At 31.3% G+C, this 22,915-nt stretch overlaps 1 protein-coding gene across 7 annotated transcripts in view; it reads left to right on the top strand.

Moving 5' to 3' along the window:
* Window positions 1–21,024, top strand: part of LOC105202541 (disks large homolog 5) — a 62,981-nt gene extending 41,957 nt beyond the window's left edge. For 3 of the 7 annotated variants that reach the window (XM_026139860.2, XM_026139856.2, XM_026139857.2), the window contains 7 exons: window positions 1,451–3,521; window positions 4,213–4,484; window positions 5,969–6,645; window positions 9,637–9,887; window positions 12,238–12,467; window positions 15,208–15,427; window positions 20,338–21,024. In XM_026139860.2, the coding sequence (XP_025995645.1) occupies window positions 1,451–3,521; window positions 4,213–4,484; window positions 5,969–6,645; window positions 9,637–9,887; window positions 12,238–12,467; window positions 15,208–15,427; window positions 20,338–20,444 (3,828 nt within the window). In that variant the 3' untranslated portion in view covers window positions 20,445–21,024. The remainder of the gene's footprint in view (window positions 1–1,450; window positions 3,522–4,212; window positions 4,485–5,968; window positions 6,646–9,636; window positions 9,888–12,237; window positions 12,468–15,207; window positions 15,428–20,337) is intronic. The other 4 variants (XM_026139859.2, XM_026139858.2, XM_026139861.2 and 1 more) reach the window with 4 other exon arrangements.
* The last annotated feature ends 1,891 nt before the right edge of the window (window positions 21,025–22,915 follow it).

The following is a 22,915-nucleotide window of genomic DNA, read 5'->3' as shown; positions in this document are numbered from 1 at the left end:
TTTTCCTACTCACTGTTAAAATGATTATTAATCACAAATACGAAATACTTTAGAAATACGAAGATTTATTTTACTGTAAAACATCACAATTATTTTAAATTTTGTCTATAATTAATATTTTAATTTTAAGAAATTCTTGCTATTTTAGTGCAATTTTAGCTTATGGAAAGTTAGCGTCATTGAAAATCATTATTCTCTGTTGCAAGCCACATACCTAATAAACAAATGGCAATGACTATAATAATAAATGTATAAGTGGGCCTTATTTAATAATACATTATTTATAAAAATGTATACTTATTCCAAAAAATCGATATATATATATATATATTATTTGTTTTTTTCTACAGTTAGAAAGTCAAATAATATTATATGTTGTGATAAATTATTAAATAATGTATACTTATTAAATTTACAATAAAGTTTTATAAAAACGGCTAATTTCTCCACTTTGTTACAAGTTTCTGTTGTACTGAATAAACGTGTTGCTACCGGTAATAATTCCCTAGTCCCTCTTTATCTACTTCCTATGACACATCTTTTAAGTATATATTTTAAACATAAAGCGCATTTTTAAATGGTAAATTTAAAAGTGGGCCTTATTTGGCTCAAGTACCTTAATGTTTGAAATAAATTGTAGAAACCCAGACCAAGTTAAACGAGCATAACATCTTGGGTCTCAACTTAGTAACAGTTTGTTTATACAATTAGAACGTTTCGACTTAACTTGGTTTTCTTCAACCGTCTAATTTATTGCATAAATAATGACCTTACTTTTAATTAAAATTCCTAGTTAGTACAGCACCGAGACATTTTCAAAATGATTCTTTGATTGCATTGTTTGATTGATTTGTGTTATTACCTAGTCAAATTACAAAATATTGAGTTAGTCAAGTTTCGGTTGGTAATTCTTTATTTGATTGCGAGAATCTCCCACATCCGAATGATTCGAACAATTTATTCACCAACCGAAACTTGACTAACTCAGTACTTGACTGACTCAACATTTTATAATTTGACCAGATGATAACGCATGTCATCAAAGAATCCGAACGTATTACTTTGCGAATGTCTCAGTGCTGTGTATTAATTAGGAATTTTAGTTAAAGGTAGGGTCATTAAATCAATAATTTATTTATGTAATAAACGACTGAGGAGGGCCAAATTAGGATGAAATGTTCTGTCAAATTGTATAAACAAACTGTTATTAAATTGACATTCAAGATGTTATGCTCATTTAATTTGGTCTGGACTTCTACGATTTATTACGATTTGTAAATACGAATGATAATTATTATTATAAAATTTAGCTATATTTTATTAAAATTATAGTAAATGTCTTCGAAGTCCATGTTGGCCTATAACTATCATTTTCCTGTAAAAAGGAAATCCCATGTGTGTATTTCAAAGTATCTTCAGCATAATAATAATTTTCTGTATTTATTTTCAGATTAATAGTAAATCCATGGATACCATGACTACGGCGCATGAAGCGATGGCTATTCTAAACGATGATACCATAGACGTACTGACAATTACGACATTAAAGGGTATTCCAGTACCCTCCGCCGACAGTTCGGAGACGATGGCGATAGACGGCAGTTTTGTCGCGGAGAAGCAAAAAATGGTAAACAGCTGCTCGCAAACGGAACAAGAGAGAATGATGCTGAAAGCTTCGTCGGACGACTACGAACGACGATACCTGTCGACAAATTTCGCTGACCGTAATGTCTATAAGGCAGCGAAATCTGTGAGTGGTGAGAAATCAAGTGGAATTAGCAACGCCTGGGACAACTTTCGGGAAAAAATTGATATAGTACGTGGTCGTAAGCACAGCAAGGAACGCGACGAGAATAAAAAGAAAAGCCATCGCAACTCTAGTCCGAACACGTTCGAGCAAGAACAGGACGCGATAGCAGAACTGGACTCTGTTATCGATAGCTACCACAAGAAGGCGAGCAACAGTAACAATGGCGTGCTGAAGCGCAGCAAGCGCCGTGGTACCGAGAAGATCGAGAAGAATGGCGGCACATGGCCAAAGGCGCGCGGCGGACCTCTTATACAAAATGGGACTGGTACTATCTTGCACCCGCGCAAGTCGAAAGAACGTTTTCCTCTCAGTGTACTCCTGCATCCACCAAAATACGATAACTATAATTACAATCGTATCTCCAACCCTATCCCCCTGACCAACTTTTCCAATGTGAATAATCGTCATACCGTTTACAAAGCAGTGGAGACCCCGCTACCGAGCTTCACCAAGACCGGGCAGCTCTTTAGTCAGAAGCCGTCGTTCGCGCCGGCAGTGCAGTTCAAGGACATCCCGATCGACGGCGGTGGCAAGAAGCCGCCGTCGACGGAGTTCGAGAGCAGCGCGTCCGAGACCGGGCGACTCGGCTCCGCGCTAGCGCCGTCCGAGACCAGCATCGATTTCTCGGTCAAGTCTGGCAGCGGCGCTGGCCGCGACGTCGACTCGTACTACGCGAATAAGCGGCCGCAAAAGTACATCGGCGGCAGCGGTAGCGACACGCAGGTGACCACGGACACGCTGCAGCACAATCGCGTACACTCGCAGCTCTACTCGGCGGGCATCGGCGGCTCGTCCACGTCGGCCGCGTCGACTACCAGCGGGCCGACGTCGCGACAGCAATTGGCGCCCGGTAACTTTCCATTTCCCACGCATCACACGCCGTACATCGCGTCGTCGCACCTACACCACCTGCATCCGCATCCCACACAACACCAAAACTCCCTACCCTCGCGCTACCCTTCACCACCGTCGCTACCATCAGCGCAATCGGGCGAGTCTATAGGCCTGCCTGACACGCGTACTTACTGTTTCGAGCCTCCGTACAGTCCCGGACCCTCGCAGATGACCCCAACCACTTTCGGCCACTTGCACACGCCTTCCGTAGATCTGCACTATCACAAACCACGCGCATTGCCGCTTGGTATACCTTGCGACACATCTATCTACGGACACGGATACGAAGGTGGCACATTGCCGGGTCGGAAAGAGGACCAGCGTATTCGTATACCGTCCAACACCAGCGTCACATCCAAGAGTAGCGTCGGCAAACTGTCCACTGGTAGCATAGAGAGAACTTCCGAGCGTGGTAGTCCGATGCCAACGTTTCACGTGGAGGTATTGAGCCCGGGCACCGGCAGCACCAGCGGGAGCAGCGGTGGCACCGTGAGAGGAAGCAGTAATGCCAAGCGCGCCAGCTTGCCAGATTACTGCTACACGCAACCGCGTCCGGCGCCCGGGGAACTCCGTAGAGTCCATATAGACAAGTCCGTGGAACCGCTGGGAATCCAGATCTCGTGTTTGGAGAGCGGTGGTGTGTTTGTTTCCACCGTATCCGAACACAGCTTAGCGTCGCAAGTCGGTCTACAAATCGGCGATCAGTTACTGGAGGTTTGCGGTATAAATATGCGGAGTGCGACTTATCAGCTGGCTGCCAACGTTCTACGACAGTGTGGTAACTCAATTACAATGCTGGTGCAGTACAGCCCAGACAGTAAGTATCTTTTTGTCCAAGCAAACAATGCGATCCTTAAAAATGCACTTTTGGAATCTGTAGCATGTTCTCTCTTTTCCAAACAGCATGACTTACGCGCTCTTGTTCCCCATCAATGTTTTGTGATGTCTTGATAGACAAATTTTAATGAAATTTTGATGTACTTTGCGTTTCATTAAATTTAATAAGATTTTAATATAGCAAAATTTTATTTAAATTGTATTTTATTTAAAAACTGATTCTCTGCGTTTAATGAAAAACAGATAACATTTTAATAAGAATTTAATAAATATGTAATAAAATTTTACGAAAATTATTAATATTTAATGAAAATATTTAATACGATTTAATAAAGAATTAAGGAAATCTTATAGAAATTGTAATGAGTTTTTGATAAAACTGGAATGAAAAATTGCAGATCTTATGTAATAATAAATTAACGATATTTTATTGAAGCTAATAAGTTTTTAATGAAGTTATAATGGAATTTCTCTCTTTCTCTTAGTCAAAATGTTCCAAAATACATATAAAATTGAAAATTTCATCAAAATATTAAAATTTTTCCATTCAAGTAATATAAAAGTATAAAAAATCTTGTATTGTAATTTTTCAGGGTTTTTTATTTTTTAGCATTGACGTCGTCGAGGTATAAATTTTTAAATATTTTAAAACTTGTATTTTTCTTTACAAGAATACACCGAATTAGAAGGCTCAGCGTCCTCTAGTTCGTCAGAAGCTGGCGATGGAGCCGTAACTGGAAGTCGCAGCGGCTCGCCGACACCGTGCAATAGTCCAGAGGTTCCCCGAAAGAGTACGGTAGAGATACTGGAACCCGCCGAACCGGAACGCGATGCCACTATCACCATCACCACCACCGCTTCCACTGTCACCACCACCGCCACTGCGCCAACCATGAGCACACTACGTGTTGAGAGGGATCTGCGGCCGTCTGCTTCACTGGAGGTGAGAACAGAGATAAAAATAACTGAAAAAAACTAGAAAAAATATTTTACTTGGTCCTGAAATTTTTTTATTAGAATATTAGTGTGTTTATTACGGAAAAAGTCGGAAAAACCTCTGAATTTTTTAGAGAGATAATTTTTTATCCTTAAAAATCAGGTTTATATGAAATTTTATTGATACTCGAGGAAATTGGAATTTGACTTTTAAATTCTATTTTTCTGATAAAATACTTTGATCATTTTTCTTTATTTGTGTAAAAGTAATTAGCAATAATTATGATATACACATCCATGTACATTCTCTTGCGACTCGTAAGTTTGTATTATTAAAAAAAAATTGTAATAGAAAACATTGTTTTAAATTACAAATACGTTATTGGACCGATAGTGTAACAACACAATGATAGTAAGAAAGCCTTTTTCGGTCGCAGCTAGATCTTAGTGCTTATATTTATTCGTTTGATTTTATATACTTCTCTGAATTCAACCAGGATGTGCGCCGAATTAATTTTCGGTCGTAACAGCATGTCGAATAAGAATTAGTAATATCACTATTTATATTAAATTGATTAATTTAATATAATAATTGATGCTGATTTGCGTTTATATACCCATTCCCTCCTAATTATCCGCGAAGAATGTCGACCACCAAGGCACTTGGTAATATTTATCACAATAACCAATGATGTTATATGAGCGTCATATACAGCCGACGCGCATATACAATACAAACAATTATATGTAAGACCGGAAAGTATAATAACACATTAACATTTCTAATTTTACCTAGAACTTTTGAATAAAATACCTGGAAAATCCGGGAATTTTTTACAAAATTTTTAGTAAGCACTATATATATATATTTTTTTTTTTTATTTCTTTTGATACTACATTGTTTTAGAATTCAGTTTTTGCATTTATTCAAAAATTTTTGTATAAAATTAGCTGTAAATAATCAAAATAATAGTACACTGTGAGGATAGCCGTTGATATATTTACAATTATATTATTGTCAATAAAAAACAGAAATTGATTTCAAAGTTCAAATTTGAATTTATACACCGTTTTTGTATTTATTTAATTAATAGGAATTCATGAATTAACGTAGAAAGTTAGAGTAAAGGACAAAAATAGAATACCTTTTATTCATTAATAAAAAGATGTTGTATAAAACTTTTTTTTCTCAACTGTCTTGTTTTCAAGATATTTTACCAGTCCGATACTTTTTATACTCTATAGAATAATCTAATTTTTTTTTTTTTAAATAAATTTAATACATCTTTAAAAATTGCAGTTAGCACATATAATCGAGTCTCACATTAATTCATTAGTTATTGTTGTCATGCAATTTTTACCTTGTTTGAAATTATAAATGCCAAGAAAAATTAATTCTACATCTTTTTTCAGTATTTTATTAAAGAAAACCAGTTTTTTCATAAAGAAATGTTTTTTATTTTGAGGTAAAACTCTTTTTTTTATCTCTAGGTGAGAAGTACGCAGGAACGAGAAGGTCTCCGCGAGATGAGGCCCTCCGCATCGTTGGACACATCATTCAATATTCGTAAACCGGAACTGCGCAGCGCCGCTACGCTTGATCGATTGAACCGAGCGCAGATGCAACGGCAGAACGCGATGAGGAGCCCCACACAGGAGGAACAGAACCGAAAACCGCCACCAAGCGGTGAACCCCGATATCTATTGATTGAGACTAGAAAGTGCTCAAATCTGGGCATATCATTAGTAGGTGGAAACGGTGTCGGTATCTTCGTGCATTCCGTTCAGCCGGGCTGTCTTGCCGAGGAAGCCGGCCTGTTTGCGGGAGACAGGATTTTGGAATATAATGGCGTAGATCTAAGGCAGGCGACTGCCGAGCAAGCGGCGCTCGAACTAGCTCGACCGGCAGACAAGGTGACGATGGTCTCTCAGTACATGCCGGAACGGTACAACGAGGTAAAGGACAAGCCAGGCGACAGTTTTTACGTGAAAGCGCTATTCGATCGAACCAGCGAAGTGGGCGACAGCTTGCAACTGCGATTCAGTAAGGATGACATCCTATATGTGGATAATACTATGTTCAACGGCACGCCGGGTCACTGGCGTGCCTGGATAGTTGATCAGACCGGTCGTAGACAGACCTGCGGGATAATTCCCAGCAAATTTAAGTAAGTTACATTTACAGCGATAATAATAAGAGTATTTAAGGAAGTTCTCTAGTTTCTTTACACAATAAAATCTTGATCAAAGGAGGTTCAATAAGGCCGATTTTTTTTGGCCCTTCAGATGTGAGTTATATTGAACTAAATTGATCTTTTAGATGAACCTTTTTCTAAAATCATTTTGTATAAATAGTTTTTAAATATACAGGGTGATTCTTAATGGTTGTACCCATTTTTTACCATAGGAGCACACATTTGTAATTTCTAATATATGTTAGAAATACGTATCCGTCGGTAAATCACGCTTCTGTGGTAAAAAGTGAGTACAACCATTAAGAATCACCCTGTATGCTTTTAAAATCGATGTTTTTATGTACTTTAAGACATGACTTCATTGTTGCCGAGTTTTAATACTGTTTCTGATAACAGCCTCTTTAATCCCATTATCCCAAAATTTTCATATATAATATATAAAATGCATGCACACCCATTGTAAAATATCCTTAAGAATTGTCATCTTACTCGAATATATTGCTAATCAAATTCAGTTCTGAATACGAAAGTAATAATTATTTGCATTAGCGGATACAGTTTTGTGACTTTGATCTTGACATATGTTATAGAGGTGAAGGTACTGGAGGTACTGTCAATTTTTTTCTTATAAATTAATCGATAATCTCGTATAGTTTTGAAACTAGACAAAACTTATTTTCGAAATTTTTGTTATACAACACTTTGTAGTTTTGAGTGGAAAATCGAAAACTTGTGTCTTGTAGAACAGAACAGTTATAGACCTCATTTTGCTCCATAAGCAGGGAGCGGAAATGAACCTTGCTTCGCGTAGAAAGTTGTAAATCTATATAGAATAGTACACTATCTATGATATGCAAAGTCATATAATGAAAATAATAAAATTTTGAAAATGAGTTTTATGTAAGTATATCTCGAAAACTATGAGACCGCCGATTAATTTATAAAAAGAAATTAATTAGTACTCTCACTTATAACATATATCATAGTTAAAGTTATTGGAGCTGTGTTCACTAATTAAATAAATAGCAATACGAAACAATGTTTTTTTTATCTATCGATCTACTAATTTATACTGTACTAACAGAATAGAAAATATTGCTGTTTTAAATAATTTTAGATAATTTATTAATCAGTATTTTTTAGTACCTTATTTTTGCTGTATATATAAGATGTCTCTTTCAAATATCTCAGACATCGCGTTAAATCAAAAAAATGTTTCAAATAAAAGTTATAGAATGTATGATATAATTATCAATTCTTGTATCTAAGACCTTATGTGGGTCCAGTCAGGCCCAAATCATGTTTAATTACTATTGCGTCTCAGTAACTGTTCTTAATTCTTATTTATCCGTTTTTTTTTGTATATTTTTAATTATTGAGAGTTCTTAAACTTTGTTTTTCCAAATCAATTTTTTAAAATAAAAACCTTGACTTTTTATTATGGATTTTGTATGTTTTAAAATAAAATTTTATATTGAGTCATTTTTGCTAAACCTTCTCGAAAAACTCATTAGAAACTTAGGGCTCATCAGAAACAGTATTCGGTAACAATGAAATCATGTTTTAAAATACATTGAAAAATCGCTTTTGAAAGCATATATTATTTGTTATTACACAAAACGCGGTTTTAAAAAGCAAGAGGCCTATCTGAAGGATTATTGATCCAAATAAACCAAATTCGAGTGGGACTGAAAACTGACCTTACTCATCCTCTTCCTTTACAGAATAAGTTTTTGATTAATTTATTGGTATTCTTGAATTTTCTTAATTTCTTGATTATATAATTTTATTAAAACAATTTTCTAGAATAACATTGACTCTTATGGGAAACAGAATTTTAAATAATTTAATTACGTACCAAAAAATACAAGATTTTTAAAATTTTTTATAAATAATTTTTTTTTAATTTTTTTTATATTTACCAATACTAAAAGGAAAATATTTTTAATAACATTATTTTTATTGTTTAAATTTTGTTTATTATTTTGAAATTGACAATATCAAAAATTTCTTAAACGCACGCGCGCGCGCGCGCACACACACACACACACACACACACGCGCGCGCGCGCGCGCGCACAGGGTGGCCATAAAATTCCGGGACGGCGAAATTTCTCGAAAACTAATCATTTTAGGAAAAAATTTTTCAGACAAAAGTTGTAGAGTTTCAAAAGATCTATTTACCGATTATGTCAGTTTGACCTTGGATGGCGTTACCAAGGTCAGATCAAAATCACACTAACTTTTTTAAATAGAGCACCCTATTGTTGATTCCAGAATCTAATAGTTGGTGTCAAGATCTTTCCAAAACACTACAAGAAAGTTTATTTTCGTTGAGTACTTTCCAAGTTCTGAGGCTTGAAAACTATAGTGTACTGTAACTTTCAAGCGTCACAAATCGACAAGTATTTAACAAAAATAAACTTTCTTGTAGTGTTTTGTTATAAGTCTCAAAATAAGCTAAAAGAATATGCAATAAAAGATACAATGTTAGAGTATCGGTAGTTCCCTAATTAAAAAGTATCAGTACTTCCCTAACATTCTATATTTTTTATTGCATTTTCTTGTAGTCGATTTCGAGAGCTTTCCAAAACACTATAAATAAGTTTATTTTCGTTAAGAATTTTCCGAGTTATGACGCTTAAAATTTACAGTACACCGTAGCTTTCACCATCCCAAAACTTAAGCCCACCCTGTGCGTGCGTGCGTGCGTGCGTGCGTGCGTGCGTGCGTGCGTGCGTGCGTGCGTGCGTGCGTGCGTGCGTGCGTGCGTGCTTTTGTGTATATAAATATATATATATATATATATATATATATATAAAATAAGTGAAAAATTACGTGAATTGCCTTTATTTTTTTAGGTTAAGAATATTTTAAAATGAAAAAGTATACAATAGATAACATTATCGTAAACAACATTATCATTAACAGCATTTATGTAAACTTTTGATATATTATGTATTAGGGTTGAAGAAGAATTGCTTCTACGACGGTCTCTGGGCGATTTAGAACAAGACACTGGCAAACGTAGCGATACTAGAGCAAGAAGGAGTTTCTTCCGTCGGAAAAAACAACAGCAACGGTCATCCAGCAGTAGAGACAGTTGCAAGGAATTGTCGCATCTTACGGGAGTCAATTTGGGATGGTACAGCGATAGCGGGACGTTAAACGAGGATACCCTTCCAGCGAGTTATCAGCGCGTCGAGAGACTCGATTGTATGTATTACTAATTGTAATTTGTAAGAAGGTTCTTCTATTTAAAAAAGTAAAGTTGAATCATGTACATAGAAAAAAAAACTTTCTTGTTTTGAGAATATCTATTTTCGAAATGTTAAATATTGAAATAAGATTACATAGCATTAAGCAAACGTAATTTGCTTAGATAAAGAAATTTTGTATAAAAATTATGTAGAAATTTTATTAAGAAAAATATATTCTTATTATTCAATAACAATATTCATTGTTTGAATGGAATAATTGAGTTGAAAGGAAAATACATCAAAAAATGATATTTTCAAACTAAGAATTACAATTTTTTAAAAGTACTTTTATTATCAAAACGGACATGTGCTCTTTAGATATCTACTATATAATATTGAAATAAAAGTATATTTTGCCGAAATTTAAGATTATCAAATTTTTTAAGTAAATTTTATATAAAGCAAGATTATTATCTATTGTTTTATGTATAATGTTATATAAGCAAGAATATAATTTTTTGCTTATACATGATACGGTAATTGTTTAATATAAGTATATTGATTTAATTTGATACCGTTTGATACTAATATTTGATACTATTTCTTCTCTGTGATTTCTTTTATTCACATATATTGGTACATCCGCGTAACTCAACACTCGCCTTAATGAAAAGACTATTTATGAAAAAGGTATTTTATGCAAACATAATGAAATTATACACTGGATTTACAAAGTGTTAACTCGGAAAAATCGGAATCGCTCATGAAACATCAACCAAGCCCAACACAATTCTGAATACTCTGATCATTTCAATGTCCTTTTGTTTATTTCTGCCATCCTGGAAACGATTTTCTTTCCTGTCGACCGCTTCATTAATCGTTCTCAGCTGGACGCGATATCGATCGGATTTAGCTGACAAATAGGACGTGGAAACAAGGCCGAATAATATAACAATATTTTTTAAAACAAATGCTTTTAGTATTGGCTCCTTCGAAATAATAAATAAAATGTAAATAAAATGTAAATTTAAACAATAATAACGATAATTTACTATTTTTAAATATAATATTGATTTAATATTGATATAGAATAAAAAAAAAATTGTTCATAATTATTTAAATGTAGTAATAGGCGATGTTACCACAAGTTTAGTAATGTGACGATTAAATCTTACACACGCTAGGGGGTTTGAGAGACTTCCTATGATATTTTGAACGCTTGCTGTGTGAAGAAGGAATGAGATAAGAGGGTCAGACCAGGGGGTAAAAAAAGTTTGAAATCTCTTTTGATTGATATGGTTGATCAACTTTATTGATCAACTAGAATTCGAACGGCACGGTAACAAAGTTTTGTTGGAGTTTGTGGGATCACCATTATGTGTGAGTGTATCTTTTTTGAGTAATCTTATATTAAAAAATCAGACAAAACACGTTTAAACAGATTCGCATGTATATACTCTAAGGTTAGAACACTCTATAGTGCTGTGGGAAAGGGGATTTCTGCACAGGGTTTGAAATATATCATGAAATAGATCAATTTTTACTTTTAAACACCTAGTGTTAATCAAAAATATCTCATATTCATCTTGTTATTAATTATACTTTTTAATAAGAATGATAATGATATAAATTTTCTTGAAAGTATGGTTCTTTAAAACGCCATATTTTAAAGTTCTTAAAAATTTTTTGTTGCAAAAATATGATTTTTTAAAGGAGAGGTGGATTTTTGAACAACTTTTTATTTTTGCTTAATGGTTTTTTTTTATAACTTCACAATAAATCATTTTTTGGCAATGCCGATTGTGCAATCACGTTTCTGAGATTCTAAACTATTTGAAAAAAGATTGTTGAAAAATATTGATTGGAACCAAATTTAGCTTCTTAAAGTTGAAAGTCTCTTATACCGGGTAATGTGTTAATGTAATTTGCCGGTTCTGTGTGTGTAAGGGTTAAAAGAGAATTGTTTAATTCATGAACATTTTATATTTTAAAACGTTACAATAATACTTTATTTTTTTATTTCCAAATATTGCTTAAATTCTATTCTTTTTTATGAATGTTTTTACAATTCTTGTATTTTGTATGTGAGTAATATTACATAAAAATCTGTTTCCTAAACGTTATTTTAGAAAATCATTTAAAGAGTGTACAATCAAAAAATTTGAAGAAATTCAGAAATGCCTATATTAATCATAAATTTATTCTCCAAATTTGATAAGGTCTTATATTATGTGAAAAAAAACTGAAAAATCTTCTCAAATTCGTTAACTAAAATGATAGCTCATTAATATTATTTACATACTCCTTTATATGTACTTTCATACTTTATAAAGTATAACAATGATTTTATTTTTCTTCAATAACAGATCCCACTCTAAGACCTGTGCTTATCATCGGTCCACTCAGCGAATGCGTGGTAACGAAACTTTTGCAAGAATATCCGGGACAATTTACCAGATGTTTGGCGGAAGCTATGCATTGCTCGCAATCTACTTTGGAACAAGGATTACGCGATGCGCTCTATGTGGATTATAGAAAGAAAGGCAGCTACTTCGAATGCACTACAGTGCAGGCTGTTAAAGATATATGCGAGAAGGTAATAAATATTATACTGAATAAATAACAATTAATAATATAGAGTACGTCCTAATTGCTTAATACATCTTAACACATACGTATACAAGAATGCACAAAGTATAACATTGTGCATGATTCAATTGGAACAAAGTATGAATTATGATTACTTAAAGATTACGTAATCTTACTTTATGAAACAAAGTAAAGGTCTGTCTATATCTATCGTAATGTTTATCATAATCTCCTTATGACAATCGTAACGCTTGTCGTATTAGCAGTTGTAAACTTATTGTTCAAGGTGACTTAACTTGAACTCTTACGATTACGATGCTTATTTGTCATTTCGAAAAAATGTCATGAAATAAGGTGAATGATTAGATCGAATCTACGAACATCGCGAAATTAATTGATGGATCAAATCTACCACCTTCGGTGTCGTTTCCTTCGGATTTTTATCAGTAAATAGAGTTATATTACATATTAATACTATCGCACATGCAATAATTAATTTCGCTCCCTATGATGCAAAACGATACATATAACAATCGCATTGCAATCACGTACGATTGCTCTAATAAGTTACTATTTTTACTTATTATGAGTACTTATTTTTACTTATTACGAATGCTTTTCAAACTAAACATGTCGGAAGCAAAAGGCAAAAATACTAATAATAAGAAGTAATTAGTGATATTTATGTATTAATAATTTAATAAGAACATATAATCACATGTATACAAGTACATGTTACAAATATACAGATTACCTGTACATATATATTACAAATAAACAAAACAATTACTAAAATCACAGTAAAATCAAAATATGTACGTATAATATATATTTTATACTTTTATAGATAGTATTCTTGTAAAAATACTTGTAAAAATTTTTTTGTTTAAAATGACTGTGTTTTAATAGATGCAAAATTATCAATTATTTAATCAATTTATTTTCTTATATATTTTATTTTCACAATTAAAAGAATTCCTATATTTTATAACGTTTCTTGATTTCATATGTATACATATATTGGATTGCATAAGTTTGTATCAATTGTTTTTATAAGATAAGACCGGAAACATTTCGCCACATGACGCCATTCGAATTTGTTTTATGCCATTACTTACAGATAAATAAAAGGTAACTCCATGAGTAAGTTTATTGTCAGACGCCGTTAAGTCTATTTGTGTATGAAAGAAATTTTTCAAAACGGAAAACATTGCATTAATATTCATCATATTGTGTTTGTGAATTTTGGAGTGAATGGTGGTACCACAACAAAAGATATTCGTGATATTCATTTGGACCGTGCTTCTACTTTCAGAACAATTAAAAAGTAGTTTGACAGATTTCAAACTAGTGATTTTATTCTGAATGATCAGATCTGCTCTGCATGGCCTTTTGACCACCATTGATGATGTGCGTGGAAAACAACTTTTTCTGTAAACAATGCCATAAAACAAACTCGAACGCCGCCATGCTACGAAATGGTTCCGGTTATTTACGAAAATTGGGTACAAACTTTTGCAATCATCTAATAAAATCTTAAATAATTTTTTAGCAAATAAAATATCTGGTTGGTATAAAAGTTTGTAGCGGCACATATGTAGCTAAATAAATCTATGTACAAATATCTAAACATTGTTCGAATTTTATCAACGCTACGAACTTTTGTTCCAATCTAATATGTAAGAAAAGAAATCCAAAAATGATTCAGAACCAAAATTGTTCAGAACTGACATTTAAAAAATCAATTTTACAGTATTCTAATGTTTATTGATGTAAAGGAAATAAAAAAGTAACATTTATAATATTGGGAAGTGCTGGAAAAATTTCTAGAAACAATATCATACAAAATAATACATTATGCGAGACACTATAATTCAATTTTCTGTATTTCTATGATGCGTAAATTCTAATATATTGTATTTATGTTGTCATTTTTAGGTGCATTTTACATAGAGACATACGCAACAACCATTTTTAATAAATTAATATTATAATTTTGTAAATCATCCTTTATTTAATTCTCCAAACAAATAACGACCAAGGATGTGGCGATTATTAATTTCCATTTTTATTTTTTATTGTTTGTATTTTTTATTTATTTCTATTTTTATTTATTTCTATTTTTTATTTATTTCTATTTTTTATGTATTTTAGGTAAGACATTATTTAAAATGTATAATATAATACACAGGAAAGTTAAAAAAAAACAATTTGCTATTTTTTATTAGTTGTCCGAAAAAAAAAATTGCTCTACAATTGCACAATCTCGCTACGCACAGTTATTCTATTTTTTTCTATTCCATCTTAACCCTTCTCGTCTAATCAAATTGATATCAATAATTTTCCAAACATTGTTTATAAAAAGAAAAATTAATGTTTTTACTTCATAGCTTATTAAATTTTATCTCAAAAACACATGCATTTATTAGACAAGGAAATTACTATAATTTAATACTAATATCACAAGTGAAAGAGATAAAGTGAATGAGGTAAAATCATAAAGTTATCGCAAAAAAATATAAATTATGATCTAATTCAATAATGCAGCTGCCTATTTTGCTGGCTCATAGATAACTTTCAACGACCGAGGGACCACATTTAACGCGTATGTTCGATTGTAATTTTTGCATCCGAATCACGTGACACAGAGGATGTCTTGTCTTACCATGCCAACCTGTTGTGCCCTACTTTCTTCTACATTCTTTATGAAATATACTAATTGTTATTTATATTGTATTTTATTATAGAATACCCACTGTATTTTGGATGTATCAATGGCTTCTATCGAAAGGCTTCACAGACATCAGATTTATCCTATCGTTCTATTGATCAAATTCAAGGATAGGACGCAAATCAAAGAAGTAAAGGATTCCAGATATCCGAGCGATAAAATTAGTACAAAGGCTGCGAAAGAAATGTTCGAACATGCGCTCAAGGTAGAAGCGGAGTACAAACATTATATCTCCGGTAAGCAAATAGTATTTGTAATTTTATTTGCTCACATAACAAATATACACTATTCTACTAGTGTTCTTAATCTTGAAAAATTCTCGAAAATTTAAAGAAAATTGTTTTTTTACTGGTTTTTTTTTTCTTTTTAAAATAAAGTCGTTTTTATTGTTCTCTGTATTAATGATTTTTAAGATTTCTTTCACATTTACTGTAATAAATCAACAATTTAGTCCTGTGTCATTATCAATTGTATTTTTTTGTATTGATTTTTAACAAATGGAAAAATTGAGTTTTAATTTTATTTATTTATTTTTTTTTTGAAAATTAAGAACAAATACCCGATTATTATAGTTTTTTTTTATATTTTTTCAAGAAAAAAAACTGAAAGATATCTGGTTTTTCCCGGTTTTATTTTTTCAAAAAATTAAAAACGTTTTATACATGCTTGACATTATTTTAATGATATTAAATATTTTAATAACATGCAGCAAAGTAACTTGATATTTTATGATTATTACAAAATTATTTAAAAAAAAACAGGGGTCGGGTATAAGCGCAACAAAAAAAACCTGTTTTACCAGATTAAAAAATAAAACCTATAATAGTATCTTCAGTAAAGTTAATAGTATCTTCAGTAAAAAAAATTAAATCTAAATATATATTTTCTCCGTGGAAGGGTCTTCTATTCTAATTTAAGATGTAATAGCTTTAATTATTTTTTAAAAAAACTTACATGAATAACAAAGAGACAAGCTTGTTTATGTCAAATAATACAAGGTAATAAGAGTATTTGGCCAAATTAATGAGCGATGTCAACTCTTTAATGAATTTTAATGTTTATTGCTAATAATAGCTCCATAATAATAATAAATATTTAAACGCGGGACATGTTTTGATCTCACTTGAGCTTTTTCAACCGTCATATACAAAATAAATAATAAAAAATTAGAGTTCCATTATTGTCTTTGCACTTGTGATTCGCATAATGTTGAAGTGAAAAAAATGTTCAATATAATTACAATGTACGGACGATAATAACAATAATCAGATTGTGAAACATTGCAATACAATATTTAATATAATTACGTAAATATAGAGATGAAAGCATTATTTAGGTCATCTTCTGTTAATTGGCATAATTCAGGTTGAATTTCATGTAATAATAGCAGTCTCAAAAACGTTCATAAAAATCCTTTTCTTTAAATTCGCAATAAATCTATCCTTAGTCATTCCATAATAATCCACGTATCAATTCCATGTTCATTTATTCAATGAGTAATAGAAAATTATCTATTATTAATATTATGAAATTATGAAATTACTATACCTAATTCAATCTAATTGATATGTATTTTTTTTTTTAATGAAACTTAAATGATATGTGTCTTTGTATTTCCATTCTAACGTAAGTGACATTAGCTTAAATTTTCTTCTTTAAAAAAAAATAATGTTACGAAATTGCCTTGCCTAACTCTATCCAAATGATATATCGTTTGTATAAAAGATTTGATATCAATAAATGGCGCTAAGTTATAAATTTAAATTTAAAAGAATGGTATCATAGAGTATTATTGAAGTTAATTCAATATCATACAACCTCAAGTGATAATGTCTTTATTTTTTTCAAAATTAAATTTAAATTGAGCGCATCAATTACCGCGTGGGTACTCTCATTAGTCCTTCAAATTTTAAATTTTGACAATTTTGAGAGTCTAAAATATTTGCTATTTTTAATTTGCCCATTTTGAGTCATCCAGTCATCAATCATATATAATTATGTAGGTAATAATGATAATATTAAAAAAAAGATAGATTTAAATTTTCAAACCCCCGTCGAAAATAGTTATAACCTTCTAATGGTGCAATTTTATTCGTTCAATAGTTCATCATCAAAGCTGTTCAATACGACAAATATTATGTTCTGCTACAATGTAGGTATCGTGTTTTATTGACCTGGATTCTATTCGAGCTTTAAAAAATATTGGATCTACACATCATGTCCTATTTTAACATTTGCATTAAAATTTTATATTAAAATTAAAAATGGCGGTTTTAATATAGCAGATCAAAATTTGAAAAAATAATTGGATTCTTATAAAAATAATTAGCCTAAGGTTTTTAAGGTCGCCAAATCTAAATATTATACAAGAGTTTCGAAATTTAAAATGGTGGATCAAATATGACAGAAAAAATGTTTTTAAATTGATAATCAGTAAGTTAATATGTTTATAAAGTTATCGGAGTTGTAGTTTTGTGCTATAAAATTAAAATGGGTAATAAAAAATGATGGACACAGTTTCTCACATTTTTAAGGTAGTTAGACCATAAAATACATTATACAAAAATATCTTGAAACTTTTATCTCAAATAATTTAGATATTATTATATATGCCTATAAAATATAAACTCGAATTACCATCCTGTTTCTAATAAGTAAGTCGCTGACTCGCGTAAAGAGACGCGATCTCGCTAACGTCTTGACACGAGTCGCGACCGCGCCTCTTGATATAACTATTCAAACGTTGTAGATTTTTCTGTAGTTGACAAAGTATAGCTATTTCCGCCGTGATGCAAATTTTCATATAGCATCGAAATCATGTTCAAGAAGTTAAGGAGTAACACCAGGCCCTAAAATGATATCTAAGTTTGGGAATTTATTGTCGGCAAATGAATAACTTTATATAAAAAAAGCTTAGAGGGCTTTATTGTACATATATTGACAAGTAAAAAAATATTTTTTAATTTTCTTTTATGCACAAAATGGCGGCGTACTAGCCCATTTACGAAATCGTCTTTTCTGAAAGATGAATTTTTGCGTGCAAGTTTTCTGCGACATGGTTTATGTTGGAACCAAACAAATCTTCATTATCTACATATTCAAAACTAAGGAAGTACGTAGGGATTTTTAAAAATATTAATTTTCATCAAAATGGCAGCTATTTATAGAAAAAAGTGGATTTTTCACCCAAAAATTTGTTTAAAAAATGCTGATTACAAAAAGAGTTTTCAACATATCGCAAAAAGCCTACGTACTTCCCTGTAGAATAGTTACAAGAAGATTGTGTTAAAATTTCAAGTCAATCGGATAAAAATTGTAAGAGTAACCTTGCACGCAAATTTAAAAAACTGTTTTGAGAAAAACGCGTTTAAAGTTTTGATAACTGATTTTTTGTGTATAAAGTTAAAAATTTTTAATTTATCTCTAATCTGCGATGCCTGCCCCATAAAGCTGTCCTTCCACAAGTTCAGCAGCCTCATTATATTTCTTTCTTGTTGCTAATAATGATATTCTGGTCTCTTTTGCTTCTTGGGTGAGACTGCGCTCGGCAAGTACGACGCGCCGCGCATCCAATTTTTGGCAATAATAATGACAAATAGTGCCCACCATAAGGTTTTAGACTTGCAAAATTTTTATTAAACTGTTATAGTCATCATTATAATAACAAACAGCCAAGTTTGTTGCATAAACACAGAAAAACTAATGGCGTCGCATAAACACAGAAATTGACGCTTTCAAAACTATTTACTGATATAGTACAAGTAATAACATCTGTATTGTGTTAGACAAAGGTCTATTTTTGGTATATAAATAAGGCCCAAATAACTACGAAGCATAGAGAAGACGGGGCCGATCTAAATCGCTTGCAGCTGCTCGGTAGGCGCATAGAGACGATTCATTTAATCAGCTCAAACACTATAATACAGTTTGAATTTTGTTCTAAAACTACTTACAGCATATTTTTATAAGTATAAACTAATGATTTAAGCAAAAAAAAAATCGATTTTTTCAAATCTCAAAGGTGGTGTTACCCCTTAATGAAAAACGAATCCAAAGTAGTTAAATTTGTGAGGAAGCATGTGTAATAAGACCGCAAATATTTTTCTTTTTGATAATGGCCTTTATTTCGATAAAATCAATACTTTCAAAGATATTTTTTAAAAACGGCGTTTTTGGCCAGTTTTTTTTAAGCTGGAAAGTTTTCCAAGTACGCGAGTGGCTAGGACTTGTAATGTCTTATAATATGCCATTTCAAATAACTTTCTACAAAAAATTGCTGTTAACAATTTTGCCAAACATAAAATTTTTAATTTTCCTGGACTATTACTAGAAGATAAAGGCCATTTACTAGAAGATAAAGTATGAAAAATTTGAATCCCATTTTTTGTTTATTAGAAAAATGGATTATTCTCTCTCTCCCTTTCTCCCCCCCCCCCTCTCTCTCTCTCTTTCAAATGTTGGAAATTTGATATTATCTAGTTTTTTTAATATATAAATTATATTATAACATAACCATTATATGTATATTTAATTTTACTTGCAAAACTAGATCCTTATATTATAAAGAAAAGAACAACCGATTTACGAGCAAATGAATAGATCTTATTGTATTAAGTAACCATTAAAAATTTATTCTTTTAAGGAATTAACTAGACTAAAGTTTGAAGCTCAAATTCCGTTATTAAATCATGCGGTAGGAATTTTTCATATCAGTATTAAGTAGGGATAATTATGTGCGAGTTTATATATTACTGAAAAAGGCTCTGTATAGCACAAAACGTTTAGTTAATTCCTTGGCTAGAAGAATGCATTTTAATGGTTATTCAATTCAATTTTAATGGTTATTTTATTCAAGATCTATTCATTTGCTCGTAAATTAGCTGTTCTTTTTCTTATAGTTTGCATCAACAAAAAAAACGAGCGTTTATAACAATTATTATTTTAGATCTGTATAACTTAAGATTAAGCAAACTTATTGTTATAACATTTTATTAAAGGTAATTAAAAACTTGAATCTTCTAATTAAAAAAAGAAAAGTATTTAAAATCGAATTTTCAGTATTTGGAATACTAGTAATTAAGCTATTTACTGTTCTGTACACTGTTTTACGACACAAGTATTTATTTATACTTTAACTATGTTTCAGCCGTAATTCCGGCGGGCGTGAGTGTGGCGTACATATGCACACAGGTGAAAGCCTCTGTAGACGAGGAGCAAAGCAAAGCGCTGTGGATTCCTAGAGGGGGTCCCTGACACAAAAGGGGGGGTCCCCACAAGCCGCAGTGGAAGTCAATCTAAATTCCACCAGGGGGCCCTTACGTCGTGCACGTATGCAAAAATTGCTGTGCAAAATCAGTTCTTTTATTTATGGTCTCTTTTAATTTCAAAAAAAGAATATGGTGCGAGCCACTTCTTTTTTGTGCTTAACGAGGAATCACTTAGTTTAGTTGTGATGAAAACGAATTCTTGCGGATCGTTATTCTCAGCGCAATTAATTCGTTGAATTATCATGATGTAAAACAGGTATATACCTGAATTTCGTCGTATTTCTTTCATTGTTATTGCTTTATCGAAAACTGAACTATTTCGCTGACTTTTAATTGTATGAGGTTCTTTTTGCATTTATCTGCATCATATGTCAATGTATAGCTCATCTGTGATCACTAAATCTATTAACTAAGATCTATAGAAATTTGAATTCAGTGGGGTGTTTATTATAAAAAACCGGGAAAACCTGGAATTTTCAGGGAATTTTTTTTTATCCTTAACAATAGTGGATTTTTATAAAATTTTATTGGTACTCAGGAAATGTTTAAATTTTAAATTTTAATTCTATCTCTTTCTCTAACAGAATTGTTTCCTTGTTTATTTTTCTTTAATAAATGATGAATTTTTTTTTCTAAATGTCATTAATTAATATAATATTTAACTATATATATTCATGTACCTTTTTTGCAATTTGCGAGTTTTTATTAAAAAGATCAATGACAATATCTTTCTAAATTGGCGTTATATATTTAATCACTTTTTGAATTTTGTACTTCTAATAAGGTAAATCTGTATATTACGGACAGATCGTAATGTCATATTTAGTTCATATTATTTATTTTTAATACTTTCTCAAATTTTATATTTGAAACTAAACTGTGACTTTTTTGTAATTGTATGATTAAAAAATATAACAAACGCGTAATGAAATAACTAAATTAAATAATAAATTAATAAAATAATGAAATAAATTTTTTTTAAATTAATAAACTTTTTTTTAAATCTTATTTGGAGTTTTGAATAAAAAGTTCCTGAAAAATCTTGGAATTCTCATAGAATTCTTTTATAAGATTAAGTGAACATCCTGCTATAGAAATTACAAACTAAATTTATTTTTAAGGGATCACCTTTCTCGTGTTCTCTTGGAACCGACTTGACAAATATTATAAGCGAAATATTGATAAAATCGTAAAATTGTTGCTTGCCTATCCAAGAATCTACTTGCTCATTAATGATTTGACTAAAAATCGAAAATAGTTCAATAATCAGCTTGCTTTGATCTTTGATATAGATTGCATAAGATCAAGCAAATCAATGGAAAATGCAGTTAAAATTGGTAAGACCAATAATTCGTACGAGACCATAAATGAATCGTTACAAAAACACTCATCGTGTTATGGCCCGTTATAAAATCGGTGGATTACAATATTGACTGCTGTTGAAAATAAATTATAGTTTTGGCAATTAATTAACCCCTCAGACCAAGTCAATAAGAAATCGATTACTTTAAGTAGTAAAATTGTATAAAAATATTAATATTAATTTTATAAAATATATATATATATATATATATATATATATAATTTATAATTCATATATATTTATCTTATATAAGAAAAAGAAGGCTATTTGTATATAATTTTATATTTACTAGTTTTTAATTTATACGATTCAAAAGCTTCATGTATTATTTCATATTATCTTTTTAATTATGTAATCAGAACATTTTATTACGTTTATAATTATGTGTATTAATAGGGTTTGAGGAGTTAAGGAATAATTAAATTAGATAATTGACGAAAAGAAAATATCAATGTAGAAAAAATATGGAATTGACGCGAGCAATATTGTTTTTACATGAATTGTAAATAGTGTCAAAAACGACAGTACCTTCCAGCCAAATCTAATCGGTGAAATTCGAAACTAATTTGCAATTTAATCATAAACGGTTATTGCATAATCAACCTTCTTTATCATCGTTAAAGTCAAAGTTTTTGCGGATTTATACCATTTCTATTTTTAAACGAATTATTCTTACACGAGCTTATATATAGGCGTTTCATACGATGCGATTACACGAGTTCGAGTTACACACACACACACACACACACACACACACACACACACACACACACACACACACACACACACATGTACTTTTAAAAGTATCCAAGTAAAACAAGAAGTCATGACTTTAATCAAAATGATTATTAAAAGTCACTATTTATCGGTCACGATTCATTTTAACATCATTTTGACGTTTGATCTTGTTCTGCTTGGATATCGTCGCGAATCGTGAGAGATCCGTAAGTGTCTGCGAAAGCGGATACATTGTATGTTTGTACGTTCTAATAATATTATTTGTAAATATGACTTTTCTACAGTACCGAGAGATACATATTTCATTTAAGATTTATCTTTTCAATGTATGTCGTCTTTTCAAATTAATTTTACGA

Source organism: Solenopsis invicta, chromosome 4 (assembly GCF_016802725.1).
Source record: "Solenopsis invicta isolate M01_SB chromosome 4, UNIL_Sinv_3.0, whole genome shotgun sequence".
NCBI classification, from domain to species: Eukaryota; Metazoa; Arthropoda; class Insecta; order Hymenoptera; family Formicidae; genus Solenopsis; species Solenopsis invicta.
Note: the sequence above shows the minus strand (reverse complement) of the source record. Positions and strands in the feature narration are given on the sequence as shown.